Source organism: Hyla sarda, chromosome 8, assembly GCF_029499605.1.
Source record: "Hyla sarda isolate aHylSar1 chromosome 8, aHylSar1.hap1, whole genome shotgun sequence".
NCBI classification, from domain to species: domain Eukaryota; kingdom Metazoa; phylum Chordata; class Amphibia; order Anura; family Hylidae; genus Hyla; species Hyla sarda.
The window spans coordinates 53,523,714-53,551,326 of record NC_079196.1 but is presented as its reverse complement, the minus strand read 5'-3'; the positions used below and the strand labels follow the sequence as shown (position 1 = coordinate 53,551,326).

The 27,613-nt window shown below is 42.6% G+C and overlaps 1 protein-coding gene across 6 annotated transcripts in view; it reads right to left on the bottom strand.

The window, feature by feature from the left end:
* The window catches only part of DYNC1I2 (dynein cytoplasmic 1 intermediate chain 2), a 151,113-nt gene that overhangs the window by 108,298 nt on the left and 15,202 nt on the right, over positions 1-27,613 (bottom strand). For all 6 annotated transcript variants that reach the window (XM_056533487.1, XM_056533488.1, XM_056533492.1 and 3 more), the window contains exons 3-4: positions 21,618-21,735; positions 15,196-15,310 (exon numbers count right to left, since the gene is read on the bottom strand). In XM_056533487.1, coding sequence (XP_056389462.1) covers positions 15,196-15,310; positions 21,618-21,725 — 223 coding nt within the window. In that variant the 5' untranslated portion in view covers positions 21,726-21,735. The remainder of the gene's footprint in view (positions 1-15,195; positions 15,311-21,617; positions 21,736-27,613) is intronic.

Sequence of the window (27,613 nt, the reverse complement as noted above, 5' to 3'; positions counted from 1 at the left end):
TAAAATGGACAGAGATGTCAGCAGAGAGCACTGTGGTCATGACAGAGGAAATGCATTTCTTTTTTGGATTTCTCTTTAATATACAGCCCTTAAAAAGTACTGGAAAGATTAAGATTTTTTTTATAGAATGATTTACAAATCTGTTTAACTTTCTGGCACCAGTTGATTAAAAAAAAAAAAAAAAAAAAAGTTTTCCATAGGAGTACCCCTTTGATAATCTTATTAGAAGAAAAAAAATTAGGTAAATTTGGATCCATCTGATGCTGAAAGGAACAGTGTCGTTAAAGGGGTACTCCTATGGAAATTTTTTTTTTTTTTTTTTTAAATCAACTGGTGCCAGAAAGTTAAACAGATTTGTAAATCACTTCTATAAAAAAAATCTTAATCCTTCCAGTACTTTTTAAGGGCTGTATACTAAAGAGAAATCCAAAAAAGAAATGCATTCCCTCTGTCATGTCCACAGTGCTCTCTGCTGACATCTCTGTCCATTTTAAGAACTGTCCAGAGCAGCATATGTTTGCTATGGGGATTTTCTCCTGCTCTGGACAGTTCCTGACATGGACAGCAGAGGTCAGCAGAGAGCACTGTGGTCATGACATCAGAGGAAATGCATTTCTTTTTTGGATTTCTCTTTAGTATACAGCCCCTAAAAAGTACTGGAAGGATTAAGATTAGTTTTTTTATAGAAAGTGATTTACAAATCTGTTTAACTTTCTGGCAAAAAAAAAAAAAAAAAAGTTTTCCATAGGAGTACCCCTTTAACGACACGGTTTCTTTCAGCATCAGATGGATCCAAATTTACCTATTTTTTTTCTTCTAATAAGATTATCAATGTTATCCACTTCAACTGTTGGTGGTTTTAATGTTATGGCTGTTCCGTGAGTGTGTGCGTATATATTTTACATACATAGATGTGTGTGCACATCTATCTTTTCACTTTCCATGGATTCTATTAATTGTCATCAATCTCCTTATTTCATATATTTCTCCCTATCTTTTCCCCATTTCAACCACAAACTACAGCTAATTTCATAGAAAAACAACATTAAACATATTCGAATAATATATATATATATATTTTGCTTCCCTTGAAATCAGATATTGCTATTAAAGGATAATGATGGTTTTAGCTGCTAGAAAATAATAAAGTGTGTATGCTTTAACTCCTAATGTTTGCAAACTAATGATTTTAGACTTTTAATAATACTCTTACTCGGGATTATTTAATTTTGCTTTTATTTTTAACCGAGTATGTGACTTGTGGCCGAATATAGTCTTTCCAATCTTTTAGATCAGTAGTGCCATCTAGTGGTAAAACCTGTGTCTCACAAGACAATCTGATGATCTGATAAAAGAACTATTTAAATTAGGATATCCATAATTGCTGACGGCCACACTATGGACAGGAAGCACATGCGGTTTGCAAAACTGCGCTCTTTCTGCGAAGGCCATGTTCCCATGCAGGAGATTATTCGGGAGACTGAAAATACTTTCTCTACATTGTATTGGGGTTGTTTCTGCAGCGTGTACATAGTTTTCTACAAACTCTATTGATGTGAATTCAAGAAATTTGCTGGCTGCTTGTGACTGGATGGGACACCAAGTGCCACAGATCCAGCTATTTGCATTTGCCGTTCACATCTGGGATGGCATTGGATCGCCAGACATATGTGAACCTGGCCTTGGCTAAGATCAAGTGTAGTATCTGTTCTTATCAGTTTTCATGCTGGTGGTACACTACGCCGGTATGGGGCTGGTGGGGATGGGTGCTGCATGGAGGATGCAGGTGTACCAGGGCTTTCCGGGGCTGGTTCTGAGGAATCAGCTCGACGGCTGCCCCAATGTGACCTGGTCCCTCCGGGTCTCACCATGAGGCTGAGAAGGTCTAGAGCCGAGGTACTTTTGTGCCTCGGGGAGTGGTGACCCCGAGGTGCCGAAACTCACTGGGAGGATGGACTCACTGAGTTGAAGCACGGGCACCATAATCTCTTCACCTTGTGGCACTCACCTCTTGATTCCCGGCCTTCTGGCTAGGATCAGAGACATTTTTATAGATCCGGCCGGATGTCAGTATATCTGCACACATTCACTTATTTTTGTCTCACTGTGTCACTTTTTGCGTGTTGTGTGTTCACAGGATTTGTCAGGATGCGGTAGCCTTTCTGGGTGTCCCTCCTGGCGGTCTAGGGGAGGTGTGTGTGTGGCCATTAGGTTCCGCACCTCCCTGCAAACACCCCGGGTACTCCTGCTTTGGCAGGGTACCTACCGTTATCGGCTCTGCGGGCAGATACCTTGGCTAACGCCAAGGGGGATGCCGGGAGCATTTGAGGTCCCCTAGTAGCTTTGGCGAAAAGGGACATCGAACCTGGAACCTCGCAGGTACCTTTTGGTCCGGAGGCGAAGGGTAAGGTTTGTTGGGGGGCCTCTCTCCTATCGGAGAAGGGCTTGCGATAGACCGCATCCTTTGTGCACGTTTTTTTTAGTGTAACACGTTTGCACTTTTTCTTGCACTTTGGGTGATTCGAGAGCACGTTCCTCGGCTTTAGATAAAAAAAAAAAAAAATATGTGAACCTGGCCTTATATAGACACTGTGGGGGATATTTATCAATGTTTGTGTAAAGTAGAAAAAAAATTGGGCAAAAAATGCAACTGCGCAAAATTTGCAGGGACATTTAGAACACTTAAGTGGTGTAAAGCAAATGATAAATGTCCCCCCCTGTGTGTCATACATAATCCTCTAAGTCAGTGGTCTCAAACTGTGGCCCTCCAGACAATTGCAAAACTTCAACTCCCAGCACGCCCGGACAGCCGTAGGCTGTCCGGGCGTGCAGGGAGTTGAAGTTTTGCAACATCTGGAGGGCCACAGTTTGAGACCACTGCTCTAAGTAAGCCTTGCACCATACAGCCATCTACATAGCATTTTCTTCCTAGACTTATATCAATTACATAAGAAGCGTATAATAGCAATTTGCTACATAGTAAAACTACAACTCCCAACGTGCCCCAACTGTTGGAGGCTATCACAGCCTGTTAGAAGTAGCAGTTTTGTAACAGCTGAAGATCAACCGGTGTTAGACCAGCGCTGTAATACATAGTTATTATAGGAGATGTGGCCTCTTCCTTGCTGTCAGGCTGCAGATCACTCCCCAGACGCAGGTTGTTTTAGGTCAACCTGTATCTACGGCCTGTATGACTAGGGCTAAAGTGTGAATTTGTGGCCTAAAAATTCCCATGTGACTTCTATCGCTTTGCCCTGCAATTACCCTGAAGGCATCTAAGCATACATGGGATAGGGATATAATATACAGGCATGTGGCATTTGTATCTCCCGATGTCCGGGACATGCAGTTTCGGGCGCCGGGCAGGTGATTTCTTCAGGCATATAGCCCTGCTTCAGGCAAGCAGCACTAAATGCCGGAAGAAATTCACATATGATGGGGCAACCAAGTCTTGCCCCGTCACTAAACTGCTAGTAAGTAACTGCTACTTACATCTGCCTGCAGGGACTTCCTGGCGGAGGTGCGTGCGAGGACGTCACTTAAAGCACACCTCTGCCAGGAAGTCCCCGCAGGCAGATGTAAGTAGCAGTTACTTACTACATAAGGGAAGACCTGCCTACCACCAGGGGCTAACCTTGTCTACTTAGGGGGTATAATTGTTTAAATGAGAGCCCTACCTGCCATATCCATCTGGGGGCCTATGATCATCAGGTAGGGCTTCCTAGTAGGAAGACAGGCCCCCCAAATAGATATGACCCCCATCAGTGATGGGGGTCATATCTATCTGGGGCCTGTCTGCCTACTGGGGAGCCCTACCTGATGGGGGGGGGGTCATATCTATATGGGGGCCTGTGTACCTACTGGGGAGCCCTATCTGATGGGGGTCACATCTATGTGGGGCCTGTCTACCTACAGGGGAGCCCTACCTGATTAGGGTCATATCTATATGGGGGCCTGTCTTCATTTGGGGGAACTCTACCTAATGGGGGACATATCTTTCTGGGGCTCTGCCTGCCTACTGGCGAGCCCTCAGCCCACCCTTCCTACCAACTGGGGGGACATATCTATATGGGCATTATTTACTTACTAGGGGAGCCCTACCTGCCTACCTGATGAGGATACCTGATAAAGGGACATATCTTCCTAAAGGGGACTACCTACTTAATGGGGTGGACTTGCTTACCAGGGGCCCTATCCACTTAACGGGGGTGACATACTGGTCTGCCTATTAGGTTTCTATTAATAAAGACCTTATTTACATACTATTTTTTTTTTTTTTTTACATTTCCAAACCCCTGAATATAGGGCCAGGGACTATTGATCGCATTCAGATTATTGGGCAGACTTGATGGGCCAAATGGTTCTTATCTGCCAACACATTCTAGGTTTCTATACATTTAGCTATAGGTAATGTAACAGTGATAAAATCTGCTGTCACTTATGTAATTCAGAAACATAAACTTTAAGTGCGAAGTTTGACCATAAGGACAGGTTACATGCAATGGTGATCCAAATGTGATTCAGAAGAACAGTCAGCCCGGGCCAGGTCGGGGCATAGCCTGATGTCCTATAATAAGTAACAATGGTCTGATTCAGAAACATTTAATGCCAGTGCCCCCTCGCTGTTGCAAAACTACAACTCCCATCAAGTACTAAGATGTGAAATCACCTTTATGTTGGAGAATCCTCTATTAAAGAAAAGGAGGTGCTGCCTGCATCAATAAGACTGTCTATATTCTCTCAGAAGTGCTGACAGGTTACATAGGATTTACTAAATCATTTCCATTTAAATCCCTTTTCCTCCGCCCTGTAATCTGAACAAGAGAAAACGCCTAGTGCCAGCATAATGAGGCATGAGAAGATTAGCTCCCCACCGCAGGCGGACAAAATGATACAAGAAAGGGTTTCTGGAGACGTGACGGGGTTCTGACCTCCAACTCCACCACCCCGGGCATTAGAGAAATAAAACATATAGGAGTATGTATTGTGCATAAATATTGAGAAAAACGTTTCTAATGTAATCTGACTTCTTACATAACTGATGCCACTTCTGCCAAATTTAGATATAAATGGCTAAATCTATGCCCGACGTTTATTAAGACTTACCCAAGCTTATATGCGGAACTACCTTTGTTGTATACAGCACTGTCTTCCTCCTAAATTATTCCTTTAAAAAGGAGTTTAACCAGGATTAGAAAAACAGCACCACCCCTGTCTGCAGGTTAGGTATGGTATTGCAGGTCAATTCCAATGAAGTGAATGGAGCCAAGTTGTAATACCACACACAACCTGAGTACAGTGGTCCCTCAAGTTACAATATTAATTGGTTCCAGGACAACCATTGTATGTTGAAACCATTGTATGTTGAGACTAGAGATGAGCGAACTTACAGTAAATTCGATTCGTCACAAACTTCTCGGCTCGGCAGTTGATGACTTATCCTGCATAAATTAGTTCAGCTTTCAGGTTCTCCGGTGGGCTGGAAAAGGTGGATACAGTCCTAGAAAAGAGTCTCTTAGGACTGTATCCACCTTTTCCAGCCCATGGGAGCACCTGAAAGCTGAACTAATTTATGCAGGAAAAGTCATCAACTGCCGAGCCGAGAAGTTCTTCACAAATCGAATTTACTGTACGTTCGCTCATCTCTAGTTGAGACCATAACTCTATGGAAACCTGGTAATTGGTTCTGAAGCCCCAAAATGTCATCCGAAAAAAAGGAAAAAGTGAGGATTAAAGAAAAATAAGTAGATAACTAATATAGATAAAGTAAGTCCTTACATATAAAAGTAAGAAAGATCTGCTTGAAGCTGTAAATCACTGTCTATGTCAGGGTTTTCCAACCAGGGTGCCTCCAGGTATTGCTAAACTACAACTCCCAGCATGCCCGGACAGCCGTTGGCTGTCCGGGCATGCTGGGAGTTGTAGTTTTGCAACAGCTGGAGACACCCTGGTTGGGAAACACTGGTTTATGTAGAGGACAGGAGCTTCTTCAGGGTCCTATTCAGTACACACAATATCCCAAATGGAGCCACCCTTACTAGATGTCCAAAGGAGCAGCTAACCCTGGCACAGGTAAGGAGTAGCACAGAACTTGTAGTTCCTCCCTGTACTGTAGGGGGCGCTACCAGACACCAGTCAGTGCATGCACTTCAGTAATACAGGTGATTTACCAGTAAAATGTCAATTCTGATTGGTAAGTTCCTCCAGTTGTGACAGATATCACAGATCTGGACTGTCCGTAGCATTGTATGTTGAGTCTGGTTTCAAGTTACAATGGTCCAGAAAAGACCATTATATGTTGAAACTATTGTATGTTGAGGCCATTGTAAGTTGAGGGATCACTGTACAGGTGTGGAGCTGTTTTGTATTTCTATTCTTGGATCTCCCTTTTTAAAGGGGTTCTATACTACAACATGTAAGCGGGCTTCCATAGCGGTGGTCAGATGATTGCCGGGCCAACGTTAATACTGATAACACTTGGGGTGGCGAGACTGGTGGAATTAAATTGGAAAGCAATGTATATTTTTCTAAAACATTTTAGCCATTGTTTTTATATTTTTTATTTCCAAATTAAGGCTACGTTCACATGTACAGGATCCTGCGCAGATTTGATGCGCAGGATTTGTAAATGCAGATTAGAAGCTGTGCATCAAATCTGCGTACGTGTGAACCCTAAAGGGGTTTTCTGGCAGATTTTTATCCAGGTGTATGATCTTTACTCTCCCCTAAACTCCCCCCCCAGTCCAGTATCCCCCAGTGGTGTTATCATGTACATTGTTCACATGACACTGCAGCCAAAAAGTAATCCCAATCCGTTATGTGCTTTACATACAGGAAGAAACCACTGGGGCCCATGATTTACTGCAGTGTCACATGAATAACTGAATTAACCCCTTCCCGACCTATGACATACCTGTACGTCATGGGTGGCAAGGTGTTCCCGACCCATGACATACAGGTACGTCATGGACATTACTGCCGCTACTCGCGGCATCCCGCAGCGCCCGGAAAGATGGTGGCTATCACTGCTAGCCAGCCATCTTACCGTGCGACCACGGGGGGTTTCGTCCCCCACCCCCCCCAGCGATCGCTGCTATCAGCTGGTCAAATCTGACTAGCTGATAGCAGCGTTTCGCTATCAGAATACTTAGCAGCGCGGTGTGTGAGTCACGATCACGGGGATCGGGACACACACCGGTCTGCTAAGTGTCCCTGACCCGTCCCCCGGCGTCACTTACCCGCCGGAGCGGTGTCCCGAGCGGTCCCGGCGTCCTCCAGGCGGTCCCGGCGTCCTTCCGTGCGGTCCTGGCTGCGCTGCGTCCCGGAGGTGAGTTTCCGGCAGCAGTGCGGCATCTTCATTGGCAGCAGTGAGATCGCCGTAAAGCGATCTCACTGCTGCCTCTGAGAGTTTCAAAACTGCAACTCCCAGCATGCCCAGACAGCCTTTGGCTTTCTGGGCATGCTGGGAGTTGTAGTTTTGCAACATCTGGAGGTCCACAGTTTGGAGACCACTGTATAATGGTCTCCAATCTGTGCTCTTCCAGATGTTGCAAAACTACAAATCTCAGCATGCTCAGTCTGTCCAGGCATGCTGGGAGCTGTAGTTCTCTAACATCTGGAAGAGCACAGATTGGAGACCATTATACAGTGGTCTCCAAACTGTGGACCTCCAGATGTCGCAAAACTACAACTCCCAGCATGCCCAGACTGCCTAAGCATGCTGGAAGTTGCAGTTCGGCAACATCTGATCCTTCAGATATTGCCGAACTACAACTTCCAGCATGCCTTGGCAGTCTGGGCATGCTGGGAGTTGTAGTTTTGCAACAACTGGAGGCACACTAGTTGGGAAACATTGTCCGTTTCCTACCTCAGTGCCTCCAGCTGTTGCAATTGTTGCAAAACTATAACTCCCAGCATGCACTGACAGACCATGCATGCTGGGAGTTGTAGTTTTGCAACAGCTGGAGGCACACTGGTTTGGAAACACTAAGTTTGGTTGCAAAACACTTGAAAGTTTATTACTTAACTTAGTGTTTCCAAACCAGTGTTCCTCCAGCTGTTGCAAAACTACAACTCCCAGCATGCACGGACAGCCAAAGGGCATGCTCGGAGTTTGCAACAGCTGGATGTTTGCCCCCCCCCCCCCAATGTGAATGTACAGGGTACACTCACATGGGCGGAGGTTTACAGTGAGTGCTGCAAGTTTGAGATGGCGCAAATTTTGCGCTGCAGCTCAAACTTCCAGCGGCAAACTTGCTGTGAACCTCTGCCCATGTGACTGTACCCTAAAAACACTACACTACACTGACACTAACCTAAAATAAAAAGTAAAAAACACTACATATACACATACCCCTACACAGCCCCCCTCCCCCCAAAAAATGAAAAACGTCTGGTACGCTACTGTTTCCAAAACGGAGCCTCCAGCTGTTGCAAAATAATAACTCCCAGTATTGCCGGACATCCATTGACTGTCCAGGCATGCTGGGAGTTTTGCAACAGCTGGAGGCACCCTGTTTGGGAATCACTGGTGTAGAATACCCCTATGTCCACCCCTATGCAAATCCCTAATTCAGGCCTCAAATGCGCATGGCGCTCTCTCAATTTGGAGCCCTGTCGTATTTCAGGGCAACAGTTTTGGGACACATATGGGGTATCGCCGTACTCGGGAGAAATTGCCTTACAAATTTTGGGGGGCTTTTTCTTCTTTAACCCCTTATGAAAAGGTGAAGTTGGGGTCTACACCAGCATGTTAGTGTAAAAAAATAAATTTTTTACACTGACATGCTGGTGTTGCCCTATACTTTTCATTTTCACAAGAGGTAAAAGGGAAAAAAGACCCTCTAAATTTGTAACGCAATTTCTCCTGAGTACGGAGATACCCCATATGTGGGCGCAAAGTGCTCTGGGGGCGCACAACAAGGCCCAGAAGGGAGAGTGCACCATGTACATTTGAGGCGATTTGCACAGGGGTGGCTGATTGTTACAGCAGTTCTGACAAACGCAAAACAATAAATATCCACATGTGACCCCATTTTGGAAACTACACCCCTCACGGAATGTAATAAGGGGTGCAGTGAGCATTTACACCCCACTGGTGTATGACAGATTTTTGGAACAGTGGTCTGTGAAAATGAAAAATAAAATTTTTGATTTGCACAGTCCACTGTTTCAAATATCTGTCAAACGCCAGTGGGGTGTAAATGCTCACTGCATCCCTTATTAAATTCCATGAGGGGTATAGTTTCCAAAATGGGGTCACATGTGGGGGGGGGTCCACTGTTCTGGCACCATAGGGGCTTCCTAAATGGGACATGCCCCCCAAAAACCCTTTCAGAAAAACGTACTCTCCAAAATCCCATTGTCGCTCCTTCCCTTCTGAGCCCTCTACTGTGCCCACCGAACACTTTACATACGCATATGAGGTATTTCCTTACTCAAGAGAAATTGGGTTACCAATTTTAGGGTGATTTCTCTCCTTTTACCCCTTGTAAAAATTCAAAAATTGGGTCTACAAGAAAATGCGAGTGTAAAAAATGAAGATTTAGAATTTTCTCCTTCACTTTGCTGCTATTCTTGTGAAACACCTAAAGGGTTAAAACACTTACTGAATGTCATTTTGAATACTTTGGGGGGTGCAGTTTTTATAATGGGGTCATTTATGGGGTATTTCTAATATGAAGATCCTTAAAATCCACTTCCAACCTGAACTGGGCCCTGAAAAATTACGATTTTGAAAATCTTGAGAAAAATTGGAAAATTGCTGCGGAACTTTGAAGCCCTCTGGTGTCTTCCAAAAGTAAAAACTTGTCAATTTTTTAATGCAAACACAAAGTAGACATATTGTATATGTGAATCAATATGAAATTTATTTGGAATATCCATTTTCCTTTCAAGCAGAGACTTTCAAAGTTAGAAAAATGCTAAATTTTAAAAATTTTCATGAAATTTTTAGATTTTTTACCAAGAAAGGATACAAATATCAGTGAAATTTTACCGATAACATAAAGTAGAATATGTCACGAAAAAACAATCTCGGAATCAGAATGATAAGTAAAAGCATTCCAAAGTTATTAATGTTTAAAGTGACAGTGGTCAGATTTTCAAAAAATGCCCAGGTCATGAAGGTGAAAATGGGCTGGGTCATGAAGGGGTTAAAGGGGTTCTCCGGTGGAAAACTTTTTTTTGAAAGTCAACTGGTGCCAGAAAGTTAAACAGATTTGTAAATCACTTTTATTAAAAAATCTTAATCCTTCCAGTACTTATTAGCTGCTGAAAACTAAAGATGAGCGAATTTACAGTAAATTCGATTCGTCACGAACTTCTCGGCGCGGTAATTGATGACTTTTCCTGCATAAATTAGTTCAGCTTTCAGGTGCTCCCGTGGGCTGGAAAAGGTGGATACAGTCCTAGGAGACTCTTTCCTAGGACTGTATCCATCTTTTCCAGCCCACCGGAGCACCTGAAAGCTGTACTAATTTATGCAGGATAAGTCATCAACTGCCGAGCCGAAAAGTTTGTGACGAATCAAATTTACTGTAAGTTCGCTCATCTCTACTGAAAACTACAGAGGAAATTATTTTCTTTTTGGAACACAGTGCTCTCTGCTGACATTTTAGGAACTGTCCAGAGCAGCATATGTTTGCTATGGGGATTTTCTCCTACTCTGGACAGTTCTTAAAATGGACAGAGATGTCAGCAGAGAGCTCTTTGTTCCAAAAAGAAAATAATTTCTTCTGTAGTATTCAGCAGCTAGTAAGTACTGGAAGGATAATTATTTTTTTTTTTTTAAAGAAATAATTTACAAATCTGGCACCAGTTCATAAAAAAAAAAAAAATTTAAAAGTTTTCCACCGAAGTACCCCTTTAAAGCCATTGTAGCACTTCCAGTGCAGCAATAAAAAAAAAAAAAAAAGAAAAAATTTTTACCATTTTATCCAGATTGTAGGATTTTTTTTTTTTTTTTTTTTTTTTTTAGTCTTTTAAAAACATGGGCCTCATTTACCCAAACAACGCCTTTCAAAACCAAATCTGAGCAATCAGCTGATCGCTGCCATGGCCATTTGAAGTACCATTCACTTAAACCAGTGTTTCCCAACCAGGGTGCCTCCAGCTGTTGCAAAACTACAACTCCCAGCATGCCCGGACAGCCAACGGCTGTCCGGGCGTGCTGGGAGTTGTAGTTTTGCAACAGCTGGAGGCACCCTGGTTGGGAAACACTGGCTCGGACTATAAACCAGGACTATGTATCAAGCGATTTGAATGCAGGTACATGGTTCGGACACTTCCACAGACTAGGAATAAAGCACAATGACAGGAGCTGCAGGATGGTGAACCCTTCAGGACAATGGAAACTATGCAGTTTCTAAGAGTACACTTATGATTTTGTGTACGTTGGTTTTTATAAGATTGAGTTTTGCAACAGCTGGAGGCACCCTGGTTGGGAAACACTGATTAAAACCAAACCCTTTGCTGCAGAGTAAACATGGCAGCCATTCAAATAAAATAGGCGTCTATGTGACACATTGGGGGCCAAGTTCCTAATTAGGTCAGCCACTGTCTGAATCTACCCTCTACTCAAGCGGCCCATTATAGCTGCACCCCTTTCAATGGTGTCAGGTAATATAGAATATACGTTGTATTATGTTTATGATTAGGAACTATGTCTTTATCTTGCAGGGAAATCAGACTGTAAGCTCCACTAGTAACACTTGGATATCATTTTTGGTTGCACGGTGCTAATAAAAACAATACATTTCTGTACAATTCCTGAACATAATCATTATTTGCCCCCAGAGATTGAATGGGAAAAATTGAGTTATATTTCAATAGGTGAACATTAAAATATCGGAGAACTAATCCTGTCTGAAATGATCTCCATTTGGCTGCCAAAAATGGTAAGCTATGCAAACATGGGAGCCAACACTATATATTACTGCACTTCCCAACTGTTCCATTGTTCAGAGCAAGGCCCTGCCCCATTGCCTGTGTATTTAGGTCATCTGAAGAGGGGACAGATAAGCAGTGTGGGGAAATGAAGTGCGGCTGGTTCACAAGAGCGGCCCTATTCCCAGTGACTTGCCTTCTAATCCCTAGTGGGCCACCTGCAGAGCAGCGTTCAGCCTCAGCCCATTCACTACCAGGACGGCACTAACAAACCAATTATCGCTGGTGGGGATGCAGACACCTGGCCAAAAGTGACTATCGCTCCACCAACAGCTCAATAAAAAGGAGAAAATAAGGTTTAAGGGAGCCCTCCGCACAGCCGCTTGTTTACGTTTATGAATTATGTAATGCCATGTTCACGCAATGTATTTGTAGGTATATTTTGAAGTATACTGCTACACTTTAATATACACCTATTCTATGTCCACAATATTTTCCACTGAATTAGTTTGAATTCAAAAAGGGAAAATGATGGAGAATCCACATGTAAAAAAAATTTATTTTAAGTAACGCACATTTTGGTGCAGATTTGGTGGGGAAATTTTGAGCATTTGCTGCAGATTTGGTAAGGATTTTAACAATGGTGAAACCCTTTGACAAATCTTCAACATAAATAGCCACACTGCAGATGTTAAAAATCCGCTCCACAGGCCAACTTTAAAGGGGTTCTCTGCCCCTAGACATTTTATCCCCTATCCAAAGGACCCCTGCGATCTACCTGCTGCACCAGGCGTTCGTTTAGAGCGTCGGGTGCAGCGCTGGAGGCTTGTGATGTCACGGCCACGCCCCCTCAATGTGAGTCTATGGGAGGGGGCGTGACGGACGTCACACCCCCTCTCATAGACTTGCATTGAGGGGGTGTGTGACCATGACGTCACGAGCCTCCTACCCGCATCGTCAGTCATCCGGCATGGAGCAAAGTTCGCCCCATGCACCGGATGTTTGGGGCGGGACCCCCGCAATCAGACATCTTTTCGCCTATTCTTTGGCTAGGGGATAAGATGTCTAGGGGAAGAGTACCACTTTAATGAGAAAAATGTCCGCAGTGTGCATTAAGATTTCAAAAATCCCTTTGCTAGTACCGCAACCGGCTGTGGATTTGCTGTGTGAATTTCCGCACAGGAAAACTGCAGCAAATCCATCTACTGTGCGTTTATCCTTACATGTGTAAATAGTATAGACATGGGGGGAGATTTATCAAAACCTGTGCAGAGGAAGAGTGGTGCAGTTGCCCATAGCAACCAATCAGATTGCTTCTTTCATTTTCCACAGGCCTCTAAAGAGGCCTGTGGAAAATGAAAGAAGCAATCTGATTGGTTGCTATGGGCAACTGCACCACTATTCCTCTGCACAGGTTTTGATGAATCTCCCCCATGGTCCTTCTTTTTAGTGCATTCTTTGTATTCTTTCTATTTAATTTCTGCAACAGAAAATAGTGACTGCCAATCTCTGTTAAACAGATTAGTAAATGACTTCTATTAAAAAAAAATCTTTATCCGTCCAGTACTTGTTAGCAGCTGTATGCTACAGAGGAAATTCTTTGCTTTTTGAATTTCTTTTTTGTCTTGTCCACAGTGCTCTCTGCTGACACCTCTGTCCGTGTCAGGAACTGTCCAGAGCAGCATAGGTTTACTATGGGGATTTTCTCCTGCTCTGTAAAGTTATTGATACGGGCATCAGGTGTCAGCAGAGAGCACTGTGGACAAGACAAAAAAATTAAAAAAAGAAAAGAATTTCCTCTGTAGCATACAGCTGCTAAAAAGTACTGGAAGGATTAAGTTTTTTTTTAATAGAAGTAATTTACAAATCTGTTTAACTTTCTGGCACCAGTTGATAAAAAAATAAAAATATTTCCATTAGAGAAGCCCTTTAATGTCTTATTGAAGATATATTACTTAGCAGGGTTATCCCATGATTCATTTACTCTTTTTATTGACACTAAACATTTTTTTTTTACTGGAATCTAATTTAAAAAAAAAATGCTGTGTTTAGACATCACTGTTACCTAATTGTTGCGGCACCCTCTGCTATTCTTTTTATTTCCTCTCCGAACATCTACCTAATGTGTCCAATGCTGGTGAGAAAAGCTGCTTCAAGTTCTCTGTATAAAAGCATAAGACACTCCTAGTGGTGGGACAGAGCATGTGCGACCAATGGCACTAGACATGCTGAAAAGGAATTGAAATAACAGTAGGGGGAACCATTACAAGTATAAAGCAGCGAAAGTCTGTACGGGTGTGCTGGGAGTTGTAGTTTTTTAACACTTGGATGCACACTGGTTGGTAAACACTGCGCTAGACCGAGGAGGATTTCTAAAAGGGATTCCAATCCAAACATTGTTCTGTTTTTCCTGATTTAATGGAGTAAAGTGATAATTATTTATGGAACAATCTCTTAAATATTCAGTACAGTTATAATAATAAAAATCTCTGCTTAAAGTGTACCTGTCACGGGTTTTGATAGGTCTGGGTCTCAAAGCTGAGAACATCAGGAGAACAAGCCAGAAGAAGTGATCTTTGTCACTCTGTTCCATTTCAAAAGGCTACTCCACCCCTAGACATCTTATCCCCTATCCAAAGGATAGGTGATAAGATGTCTGATCGCGGGCTGCCACGCCCCCTCCCATAGATTTGCATTAAGGGGGCGGTACATGACGTCACGTGGGGGTGGGACGTGATGTCACGATCGTCCGGCCCCTGCATCGCCAGTCAGTCAGAGGCTCGCTCCGTGCACCTGATGACAGGGGTGCTGCAGGAGAGACCGCGGGGGTTCCCAGCGGCAGGACCCCCACGATCAGGGGATAAGATGTCTAGGGGTGGAGTAACCCTAAAGCCTATAGAGCAGCGATCACACACTTCTCCCCTCTCGTTCTCCTGATCAGTGGAGGTCTCGGCACAAAGATCCCAACTTTTGACATGTCTCTATGACAAGTCAAAAGTTTTCTTAGGTGAAAGTGCCCAAATTAACATCATGAATCACAAACTTGTCACTGTGCATCCTTGTCTGATCATGAAACCTATCCTTACATCTTATTTCCACAGGCCTTATGCTTTACACTGCCTATATCCTGTTGATTCCAATGTACTGGCTTAGCTATATAATGTACTGGAATGTTTTTCGAACCATTTTATTGTATATCTTAGTCAAGGCGAGGAAGGTGCTGTATGAGGATTGTGCAGGCAGCATTACCATGAAGCAGGCAAGCATGCAGGTTAGCATGCAGTCAAATGTAAGCCTTAGGTTCCTTACCCAGTGGGGGCTCAGGGGTGATTCCCATGCTCTGGAGTAAGGCTTCAGCTTCTCTCCTCTTCTTCTCCAAATCAGACTCTTCTTGCGGAGGTGCAGCATCCTTCTTCTGATCAGACTATCAGGAAAATGGGAAATGTTAAATTCAAAGTTCAATAAATAAATAGAAAAATCTATCTCATATTTATCTATCTATCTGATTTATTTTCCTTAAAGGAGTACTCCAATGGGAATTTTATTTTATTTTTTTTTTAAATCAACTGGTGCCAGAAAGTTTAACAGGTTTGTAAATTACTTTTATTAAAAAAATCTTATTCCTTATTTTCTGTCTGTCCACAGTGCTCTCTGCTGACACCTCTGTCCATGTCAGGAACTGTCCGGAGCAGGAGATGTTTGCTATGGGAAATTGTTCCTGCTCTGGAACAGTTCCTGACATGGACAGAGGTGTCAGCAGAGAGCACTGTGGTCAAACAGAAAAGAGATTAAAAAAGGAAAGAACTTTGTATTTGACAGCAGCTGATAAGTACTGGAAGGATTAAGATTTTTAAATAGAAATAATTTACAAATCTGTTTAACTTTCTGGCACCAGTTTATTTAAAAAAATAAAAAATAAAAATGCTTTCCACCGGAGTACCCCTTTAAAGTAAATTAGATAAAACTAGAGCAACTCAGCATCTAAAGCAGTGGTCTTCAACCTGCGGACCTCCAGAAGTTGCAAAACTACAACTACCAGCATGCCCGGACAGCCAAAGGCTGTCGGGGCATGCTGGGAGTTGTAGTTTTGCAACATCTGGGAGGTCTGCAGGTTGAAGACCACGGATCGAAAGCATTGATCACCAACCTGAGGCTATCCATCTGTTGTGAAACTACAACTCCCAGCATGCCGGAGAGCCAATGTCCACCCTGTCATGCTGGGAGTTGTAGTCTCTCAATAGTTAGTTTGGAGAACTGTTTTCACACTATAGTTGCTCCATTTTAAAGACTCCGTTATAATGTCCCGTTAGGAAAACCCTTAAGAACGGCCATTAAACAGCCGTTACAAAATCCCACTTAAGTTTATGGGATTCTGTGATTATCCTTTATCACCTGTTATAGCCCGTTATGAATAATTTTGACTTGACAAAAGGGAGGATTCCCAAAAGCTTGCCTATCCAAAATACTGATAGTCCAATAAAAAAAGGTATTAATAATCTATCTATCTAATTATATATATATATATATATATTATATATATATATATATATATATATATATACACATACACATACACACACATATACATACACAGGTTGTTACATATATTTAAGCCATTGTTTCTAAAACAATAAATATTTATATGATAGATGAAAATATTTTGACTATCACTGAAGTCTGCTGTGTTACACAAAAAAAAATTAAGTGTCTGGCACCCCCTGCTGGATGCATCAATGATTACTATACATTAATAGCAATAATGGAAGTAGTGACTGGGAGTCTATATAATATTTGGGTGTTATATAATAGTAATATAATGTTACAATTAAGTTGTACACAATGGAAATAATTTTCCTGGTGAGCTGGAATTTTTGGGAACACTCGTCTATGGGTACAGGTCACATGTCACTTATTTCTTGTTAAAGGGGTTATCCAGGAAAAAAAAATTTTTTATATATATATCAACTGGCTCCAGAAAATTAAACAGATTTGTAAATTACTTGTATTAAAAAAAAAATCTTAATCATTTCAGTACTTATGAGCTTCTGAAGTTAAGGTTGTTCTTTTCTGTCTAAGTTATCTCTGATGACACGTGCCTCGTGAACCGCCCAGTTTAGAAGCAAATCCCCATAGTAAACCTCTTCTAAACTGGGTGGTTCCCGAGACACATCAGAGAGCAATTAGACAGAAAAGAAAAGAACAACCTTAAAGGGTAGCTCCCACCATCCTATTTTTTTTTGCTATGCCCCCCCCCCCCCCCCCCCCGCTACGGCACTAGCCCGTTCCTTCCTACAAACCCCCCCCCCCCACCCTGCATACCCCATTCCCTCATTACACTTGCAGTTACTGCAGAGTCCGGCAGCGGGCGCGCAGGGACAGCGGCGGCAACGAGGCGGTGGCGGCGATGTGCGGGAGGAGTGGCCTCCCAGCCAGTGGCCGGGGAGCCAATGCGCTCGCTCCCGCCTGTCTGATTGACAGGCAGGGAGCGAGTGCAGCCTAACTGAAAAAGGACTGATTGCCACTCCAAAATCACTCCTTTTTCAGTGGCCGGTGTAAATTTTTAAATGAAAAAAATAATAATAAAAGTATATTAGAGATATGTTGTAGTACATAAGTGATACAACATATCAAAAAATAAAGTTGGTGACAGTGCCCATTTAACTTCAGAAGCTCATAAGTACTGAAAGGATTAAGATTTTTTAATAGAAGTAATTTACAAATCTGTTTAACTCTCTGGAACCAGTTGATATATATATATACATACATATATATATATATATATATATATATATATATATATATATATATATATTAGTTTTTTTTTAGTTTTTCCCTGGAATACCCCTTTAATCCTATTACCTTGGATGATCAAAGTCTATTAATCCCAACTACACAGTAGAATTTTGTATCCATATAGGTAGGGACCAAGCACAGAATATTAAGAAAGCATTAGTAATACGTCCCCTGTGAAGTCTTTCCTGCACGGTGGTGCTCATGGCCATTTGGTTGCACAGGGAACTACAGGTCACCTCTGGCCATAACTATATTAGAACAAGCTGAATGTTAGAACAAGATTTTGCTCTGAATCAATGTATTCTTTTAACAGTGTTAAATACTTCACCTCTCCGCACCTACACACATCCCACACAGTCATTTTCCAGGCACTCTCTCACTTAGGGACATGCTGTATGGAATTACTTTGGTAGAACCTAAGGTGCGCCCATAGTTTTCAATAGGAATACATGCCACAGTTCTGAATCTTTTTTAAATGTGCATGATGATGAATATGATAACATTATGCATAATATATTATATATTTATAAATATATAAGTAAATATATAATATGCCGGTCATTGTTTTCTGCAGGATTCTATGCAGTTTTAGGCTATATCTTATAACAGGAATAAAAATTGTTCTAAAAGGTCAGTTCTGCACACGTGGAGTGCACATGCTGCGACTTGTAGTTCCCTTCAGTCACAGCGGGTACTGTATTTTTATATAGAGCATGCAGTCTGCTTTTCTATGTCGTGATACAATGAATGTCACAACAGTTTAGGATTTAGCTTTACATTGCATAGAATCCTGTAGAAAGCAATGATGGCGACTCCAATGCACACGGGTAACACATGTCTTGCAGTTTTCTATGATCTTGCCAAAGGCTGTCCAGGCATGCTGGGATTTGTAGTTTTGCAACAACTGGAGGCACCCTGGTTGGGAAACACTGATCTAGGGATAGGCAGTGACTTACTGACTCTGTAGAAAAACCCTTTAGGTTAGGTCCGGACACTGCCAGGTCCCGACAGACTCCATTCACTTGAATGGGGTCCATTGGGGATCCGGTAGTTTGGCAGAGAAAAAAAAATGTGCATACATGAGTCCAACGGCAATGTGAAGGAGGCCATGGTAAAAGAACTGTAGAAAACATCACTGGATGCGTAAAACCTTAAATGAAGGACGACAATATGTCTGTTCTATTAAATACTTGTATTTTCTGATAACTCTGCACTGTGCCATTCCTGTGTTACCCCTTCAGGAAATGTACAAAGCAGACCACTTAATGTTAGGTTATGTTTAGACGGAAGATTTCCGCCGGAAATTCCACCAAAATGATCTGTCCATTAACTTTAACGCTGTCCCATTCACACAGCAGAAAGACTGGTCTTTAATTTTGCAAAGTTCATACAAAAAGAAGAATAAGAGGAGGCACTCACGATTTCAAGGTGCAGTAGTTCTCTTTTATTCACGGTGCATGCTTGGAGCGATACTGCTCTGGAGGATTGAGCACCTTGAGAGGTCGGAGTGGACTGCTTGGCTACTACTCTGAGTGTTTGGCAACTTGCTCAAGTTTCCTAGAGCCTATGAAAGACCTTCTATAGCTTATAGACCACAGACGTCAGTGCCGGTCTCTCTCTACTCTACTCTCATTTAATTTTGCAAAGCTTGCTGAACAGAATTTGTGTGGCATCTCGGAATTCCGCTGTGTGAACATGGCCTAAGATGCTTTTTTCAGATGTTTCTGCTGCGGAAATGCAGTTTACGGTGTTCGCAGAAAACAAAAATAGACAGATTTCAGTTCAGATTTGCAGATTTTGTTGGGAAATGTCGTCTATGAGACAGCGCATTTCCAATCGGTCCTAACATCCACCGGATGGTGCAAATGTGCAGAATGTTCACCGGGTGGAGATTGCGGTAGAACGGTGGCGCAGATCCGGACAAGGTAGGGCTCATTTTAATCAGCATCTCTCGCACTATCCACCAGTACCTGTGGATAGTGCGGGAGAAAACAAGTGACAGTTTTCCTTTAATATTTTTTTTTATTATTTTTTTTTTATAGAAAACCTGTCATCTCCACTGACCTGACTAAGGCTGGGTTCAAACCACATTTTTGCAATACAGTTCCCGTATCAGGTTTTTGATTAAAAAAAAAAAAAAAAAAAAAAAAAAAAAAAAAACGGATTCCTCAAAACCGGACTAAACTGTATCAAAAAGTGTGTACAAATTTAAATCTGTACACTGTTTGAAAAATGATGTCCAGTTGCATCGTTTTTTTTTAAAGAAAGAAACGTATATGTTTTTAACTTTTCACTCTACTATCATAAATATAAAGTTTCACTTGTTTGATTGAAATTCCAAGAAAAAAAAACTGCCAATTCAAAAACCATATGTTGAAAACCGGATGGAACCGTATGTTCTGTATGGTTCCCATGGACTCCCATGTTAAAAAAAAATTTACATATACGTTTCAATACGGTTTTTCACCCGGACCAAAAACCGTGGTAGGCTACTGTTTTGGGTACGGGGAAAAAAACTGACAAAACTTTTACAGGATGCAAAACGGACACAACCGGATGCATCTTTTGGCATACGGTTTTCAATAGAGCGTCAATGCATACGGTTTTCAATACGGTTCTGTGCGTTTTTCAAATTGAAAACATATACGGGAACTGTATTGCAAAAACCTGGTGTGAACCCAGAGTAATTTACTACACTGTTTACAGTAGTATGGCAATAAGTGTTAAAATTTGAAATATTTAACACCTATCGACTATCCATAAGAAAGGGCAGTGTTTTCCAACCAGGGTGCCTCCAGCTGTTGCAAAACTACAACTCACCGCATGCCCAAACACTGGGGTAGGGGGTAAGCGACACCACTTTCCCCTGCGATCTTAAAAGGGAAACTCATCAGTGTCACACGGATTATAATGATAACTACCTGTCCCCGATCCGTGGTTCGGTTTGCCCATTATATTTTTTTATTCTGGCGGCAGGACTGGTGCATGGCCGGAGGTTTAGGAGCATGCCGACGTCACCGCTGGTGCTTCCCCAATCCTGCTCCCAGCTGAGCAGCAGAAGCGGTGGCTTCAGCATACTTCTGCCGTGCACCAAGCCGGCCGCCGGATTAAAGAATATAACAGTCAAACCAGAGCATGAATCGGGAACAGATATGTATCATTATAATAAATGTCACCAACAGGTCAGTGCGGGTGACACTCATGACATTTTCCCTTTAAGAACTGGCATCCAATTTGCACTTTGGAAGTGAGCAGCGAGTTGAGCATGCTAACAACCATTCCGTGAAGTGCCTATTGAGCGGCCAGAGATACCGGAGTACAGCACTCGGTTGTCTCCAGCAGAACCATAGACAATGAAGGTGCGGCGGCGCATGCATAAATCCCCTCTCTATTCCAAAGTGCAATTCAAGAGCATATTGTAAGTATCCTAGCATTCGGGCAACCATGTTCAGATACTTATTCACTATCCACAGCAGTATTTCCCAACCAGGGTGCCTCCAGCTGTTGCAAAACTACAACTCCCAGCATGCCCGGACAGCCGTTGGCTGTCCGGGCATACTGGTAGTTGTAGTTTTGCAACAGCTGGAGGCACCCTGGTTGGGAAACACTGATCCACAGGATAGGTGGTAAGTGGTATGATACCTAATGAATTCAAAATTCTGGAGCATCTTTTCTTGCAGCTCCATGTTGTGATGTTTTATTGGCTCTTCTAGAAATCTATGTAAAGCCAACTGGGTGTCATTAGTCCTCAGACAATAAGGGGTGTTCCTAAATAGTCTGGTACTGTCAGCGATGGCTGGTCATTGTGCAGTGACACGTCCTACTGGCAAGATGAATGGAAACAGCAAGTTGTCATTTATTTATACATGTCTTATGTGATTTAACAAACAAAACCGCATGACATGGGGTTCTGAGAAAAGAAAAGGTGAATGCATTACCTCCTTCTTTTTCTTTTCTTCTTCTTTCCTTTTTTTCTCTTCTCTTATCTGAGCCAAACGCTGCTTCTTTCTCTCCAACTCTGCCTTCAGTTCACTTTTGTCAGACATTATGAGCAACCTGGATAAATAAGAATAAGAGAACATGTTGGCATGTTTGTGGTGCCAGATAAATGCTTAAAATTCCAAAGAAAACCCTCCAAACTGATTTTTTATTGATACTCCATTGACTTGCATTGTACCATCTTTGTGCGTGTCAAGGAAATTTAATGCCAAACTTGAACAGAAAATCTGCTACAAATACACCTCATGTGAACACGGCCCTATGGTGCTGTTTCAAGTCCAGTCTGAGTTCTAATAATTTCTTAAAGGGGTACTCTGGTGGAAAACGTTTTTTTTTTTTTTTCAATCAACGGGTGCCAGAAAGTTAAACAGATTTGTAAATTGCTTCTATTAAAAAATCTTTACCCTTCCAGTACTTTTTAGCAGCTGTATGCTACAGGGGAAATTCTTTTCTTTTTGAATTTCTTTTTTTGTCTTGTCCACAGTCCTCTCTGCTGACACCTGATGATCAGGAACTGTCCAGAGCAGGAGAAAATCCTCATAGCAAACCTATGCTGCTCTGGACAGTTCCTGACACAGACAGAGGTGTCAGCAGAGAGCACTGTGGACAAGACAAAAAAGATTCAAAAAGCAAAAGAATTTCCTCTGTAGCATACAGCTGCTAATAAGTACAGGAAGGATAAAGATTTTTTTTTTTAACAGAAGTCATTTACAAATCTGTTTAAAGGAGTACTCTAGTGCAGAGTATTCCTGCTCCGTTCTGCCCGGGCTGCAAAATTAATGAAAATGAACCATCACTCACCTCCCTGGGTTCCCGCGGAGCGTCACTACAGCTGTTCGGTCCTCCAGTCCATCTCCTTCATACTTCCGGGTGTAACGAAGCGTCACATGGCGCTCAGCCTATCGCCGGCCGCCGCGATGTTCAGCCTCGGCCGGCGATAGGCTGAGCGCCATGTGACGCTTCGTTACACCCGGAAGTATGAAGGAGATGCACCGAAGGACCGATCAGCTGTAGTGGCGCTCCGCGGGAACCCAGGGAGGTGAGTGATGGTTCATTTTCATTTATTTTGCAGCCCAGGCAGAAAGGAGCAGGAATACTCTGCACTAGAGTACTCCTTTAACTTTACGGCACCAGTTCATTTAAAAAAAAAAAAAAAAAAAATGTTTCCACCGGAGTAGGTCCAGCACTCCTGTGTTAAAGGGGTACTCCTGAGGGGAAAAAAAAGTTTTCAAATCCACTAGTGCCAAGAATTTATACAGATTTGTAAATGACTTCTATATAAAAATCTTAATCCTTCTAGTACTTATCAGCTGCTGTATATGCTCCACAGGAAGTTGTGTAGTTCTTTCCAGTCTGACCACAGTGCTCTCTGCTGACACCTCTGTCCGTGTCAGGAACTGTCCAGAGCAGGAGAGGTTTGCTATGGGGATTTTCTCCTGCTCTGGACAGTTCCTGACACGGACAGAGGTGTCAGCTGAGAGCACAGTGGTCAGACTGGAAAGAACTACACAACTTCCTGTGCACATACAGCAGCTGATAAGTACTAGAAGGATTAAGATTTTTTTTATATATAAGTAATTTACAAATCTGTATAACTTTCTGGCACCTGTTGATTTGACAAAATGTTTTCCCCTCTGGAGTAACCCTTTAATGCAGTGGTTGCATGGTAGAAGCATTCCACAATCCATATAAATCACCAAGAAAGTAGTCTACAACAATCGGAGACGAAGCCCATACGCGAAACGCGCGTTGGGGTACAGGTAGTGATCTCCCCTTTTGGTGTATGGCAGGTATTTGTCACTTTATGCTGTCTTTCATGCTCTTGTCTTCGTTGTTATCTAATGCTGCTGACTGACCTCTGAACAGGGCTAGGTGCCATACAATTGGATACTTGCACTTTACCCATAGCCCCTCTGAGGACGTATACCAGCTTTATACACTCATTATATGTATGTTATATTATTTATTTTTACTATTTATGGGCAGGTTGCAATTTGACATCTGTGGACTGTATCCCTGCCGTTTGTACTGTCTACCATTGTGGATTTAGTATCACTACCTTTTTCTGTAGCTTTCATCTGTATAGTACCTTGTATTTTATGTATGATTTTATAATGCACTTGAATAAAGTTTATCCACTATTTTTGTATCTAAATCAGTATACTGGTATCTTCTTCTTTTGGTGTAGTTAACAATCGGAGATAGCAGATTAATGCTCGTTAAAGAAAAAAATCTACGTAAATGCAAATAAAACATGGAGACCAATAGTGACGTTCCATAAACTTGTGTAGAAATATTTTTTCCAGACTGTATATAGGTAGTAGAGGAAGCAGAGGAAGACGGAAGATATGTTATATACAATATTTCAGTCCACAGAAGAACAGAAGAACTTTGTCAAATTATACAGGTTACCATGCCCTAAGTGGTGTACAGCAATGTTCCCCAACCAGTGTGCCTCCATCTGTTGCAAAACTACAACTCCCAGCATGCCCGGACAGCCAAAGGCTGTCCGGGCATGCTGGGAGTTGTAGTTTTGCAACAGCTGGAGGCAGCCTGGTTAGGAAACACTAACTTAAACCATACCTGTTGCTGGAAGTTGTAGTTTTGCAACAGCTGGAGGCACACTAGTTGGGAAACACTGCCAGAGATTCTCTCCATACCCGATACAGAGGAATATTTGTTAAGGTTTTAAAATTCCTATGGATACTATCCACTATACAGGGGTGTACAGATGGGATGTGCATATGTCATCTCTATTACACACTATGATTTATTCAAGAAAACCTTCTAAAAGTAAAACCCTTTCCCCCAAAACTATTTAACAATGTGCAGAGAAATGGCGGTATCCTTTCAGCATCCACAAAAAGAAAGAAACAAGAGCTCTCCCAGCACAGGAGGAATGGACGCCTATACAAGGCTGGAAATGTCGCCGCACACGGCCTGAAGCGGAGTCCAAAAAATAGCTGTTGGGTTATGGAGATCACAGCAACACAATAGTCTATAAAAACACGCATCTACGGGGAACTTGTCAGGACACATCTGCTCCTCTGTGTAGACGCCATGAAAGTCACTAAAGATCTGAAAGAAATGGGAAGGGAGTTCTTGCTTCTAGAGAAACCAGCAGCATGGGGTCTGTCCCCAGTAAAATGCAACAAGATGTAGTTCCTGCTCAAAGGAACACTTGAAAAGGCAAAACAGGAGAAGTAAATTTATTAGGGTACGTTCACACTGACAAATATGTGCGAGGAATTTGCGCTGAACAAATCCGCTTAGAAATGACAGTTTTTTTCCGTGCGGAATGTGCACGGAATTCCGCACAGAAATCAGTGCGGAATTCAAGGCGGCATAGGAGACAATGTTAAAAAAAAAATAAATAAATAAATACATACATTTTTTTGCGGGAATTCCGCGTGGGAATTCCGTGTGGCGGCCTGAAATTTTTTTTTTTACATCGACTTCTATGGGGTTAGGAAGCGAATTCCGCATGAAGAATGAATTCCGTTCCGCATGAAGAATTCAGTGACAAAATTAGCTAGCAGAAATTCCTCAGCGTTAACTGAGGAGCAGAAATTTCATTACATACTATGGGGTTTTTCACTGCTAAATGATTTGGAGAGGAATAAGCGAGCAGAATTACTTGCGGAAATTCCTCTCCAAACCTTCAGTGTGAACATACCCTTAAACTACATTTTTTTTTTGTTCAGAGCCTTAGTGTAAATTCAGAAATGATGGATTTGCAAAGCGTATTTTACACCCCTTATTCGGCAGCAATTTAAAAAGTGTTATCCAGGATTAGATTAACAGTTAATTTCTTTAAAAAACTGCACCACCTAGGTACACACTAAGGTTGTGTGCGGTATTACAACTTGGCACCATTCACTTTAAAGGGGTACTCCACTGGCCAGCATGGAACTAAGTGTTCCGAACGCTGTTTTCGCGCTGTGGGGTTGGCCACACCCCCTCAATGCAAGTCTGAGAGGGTGTGGCTGTGACGTCACGAGGGTGTGTGGCCGCGATGTCATGAGGGGTCGTGGACGACCCCGCAGCACGAAAACAGCGCTCGGAACATTTCATTCCATCCTGGCCAGTGGAGTACCTCTTTAATGGCACTGAGCTGCAATACCACACACAACCAGGTGCTGTTATTATAATTACAGTCCAAAAGAAGAAATGAACAGTGGCACTCACCAGGTAAGAAACTTCTGATCTTTATTCCGTCTTAAGGTGCAGGTTACATTAAGAGTCTTTGTCCGTCCGGACTAGGACGCCAGTGCATTCGCTTGATGCAGGTGACAATTGTTTCACGTGCTTGCGCGCATCAACAGACCCTCCCTCACTCCGCTCCTCGCACCTGTTATATGCATACTGACCAGGTGACGTCAGGAGCAGGAGGAGTTAATCAAGACAACATTTTAAAAACAACAGCTTACAAAAAGATTCCCAGGTCAATTCTGTCATTCAACCCCTCGCGGTCTTGTGCATTGGTTTTCAAGATCCACTGGGCTTCATGTTCTCGTAGTGCTGTCACTATATCACCACCGTTTTGCTGTGCTAACCGTTTGATTCCCATGAAGCTCAGGACTTTAGTATCACCATTGTGTTCCTGAGTTGATGCTCTATCAAGCGGGGTGAGCCCTTGCCAAATTTTATGGACCAGATGTGCTCCCTAAATCGGGTATTTAGTGCACGTATTGTGCTACCAAAATAAAACTTCCCACAAATGCATACAATAGCATACACTACGTGGCTAGTTTTACAACCAATGAATTCTGTTACGACTTCTGTGTGTGTCCCGACCGATACTGTTTTAACTGACAAGAATTGTGGGCACCATTTACATCTCCTGCATTGAAAGTTACCTTTAGCTGACATTTTATTCATTTTTCTGTGCTGGTCTCTTTAAATTTACTGCTTTCGAGCTCATCCTTTAGATTGTTTGTCCTCTTGAAAGTCACCAAGGGTCTTTGAAGGCTTATGGGACCTAATAATGGTTCTCTTTCAATTATGTCCCAATTTGCTGTGATAGCTTTTTTGATATATTCAGGCATAGGGCTATATTTGAAAGAGAAACAAAACCGTTCTTCTGTTTTTTTAATTTTTATTTAGGAGCTCAGCCCTACTCATTTTCCTTGCTCGTTGGTCAGCCTGAAATAATATGTTTTGCAGGTACCCTCTTTACCGACAGGCACTGCATGAAGGCAGCCGCCTGTTCTTCAAAGGCCTAGTCTGAACCATTAATGCACTTTATGTGCAGTAGTTGTCCATACGGATTGGCGTTCCTGGTGTGAATAGGGTGGTTGCTTCAAACTCCCTACTACATTTTGACAGCTGTTTCTTTTCTATAACCCTTGGTCGCTAAGGACCCATCTTTCTTCAAATTGCGCTCCACGGCATGCCCATTGCTGTACCCCTTCTTTGAGCGAACCATTGTTCACCAAACTTGAAAACATTGTTTTCTAAAATAAAAGTGATGGCCTCACAAACAAAGTTGATATACATTTCACCCTTATCGGTGTTAACCAAGACTTTCCGGATGCACTGAGTGGTATTCTAGTATAGAGGCTCTCTACATCTATGGATGTTAATAGGAGCCCCTCTTGCCAGGGGACGTCCCTCAGTGCAGCCAGAAAATCATTGGTGTCCTTAAAGAGGTACTCCGGTGCTTAGACATCTTATCCCCTATCCAAAGAATAGGGGATAAGATGCCTGATTGCGGGAGTCCCGCCGCTGGGGACCCCCGTGATCTTGCACGCGGCACCCCGTTTGTAATCAGTCCCCGAAGAGTGTTCGCTCCAGGTCTGATTACCGGCGACCACAGTGCCGACGGCGTGTGACGTCACACCTCCGCCCCCGTGTGACGTCACGCTCCGCCCCTCAATGCAAGCCTATGGGAGGGGACGTGATAGCTGTCACGCCCCCTCCTGTAGGCTTGCAT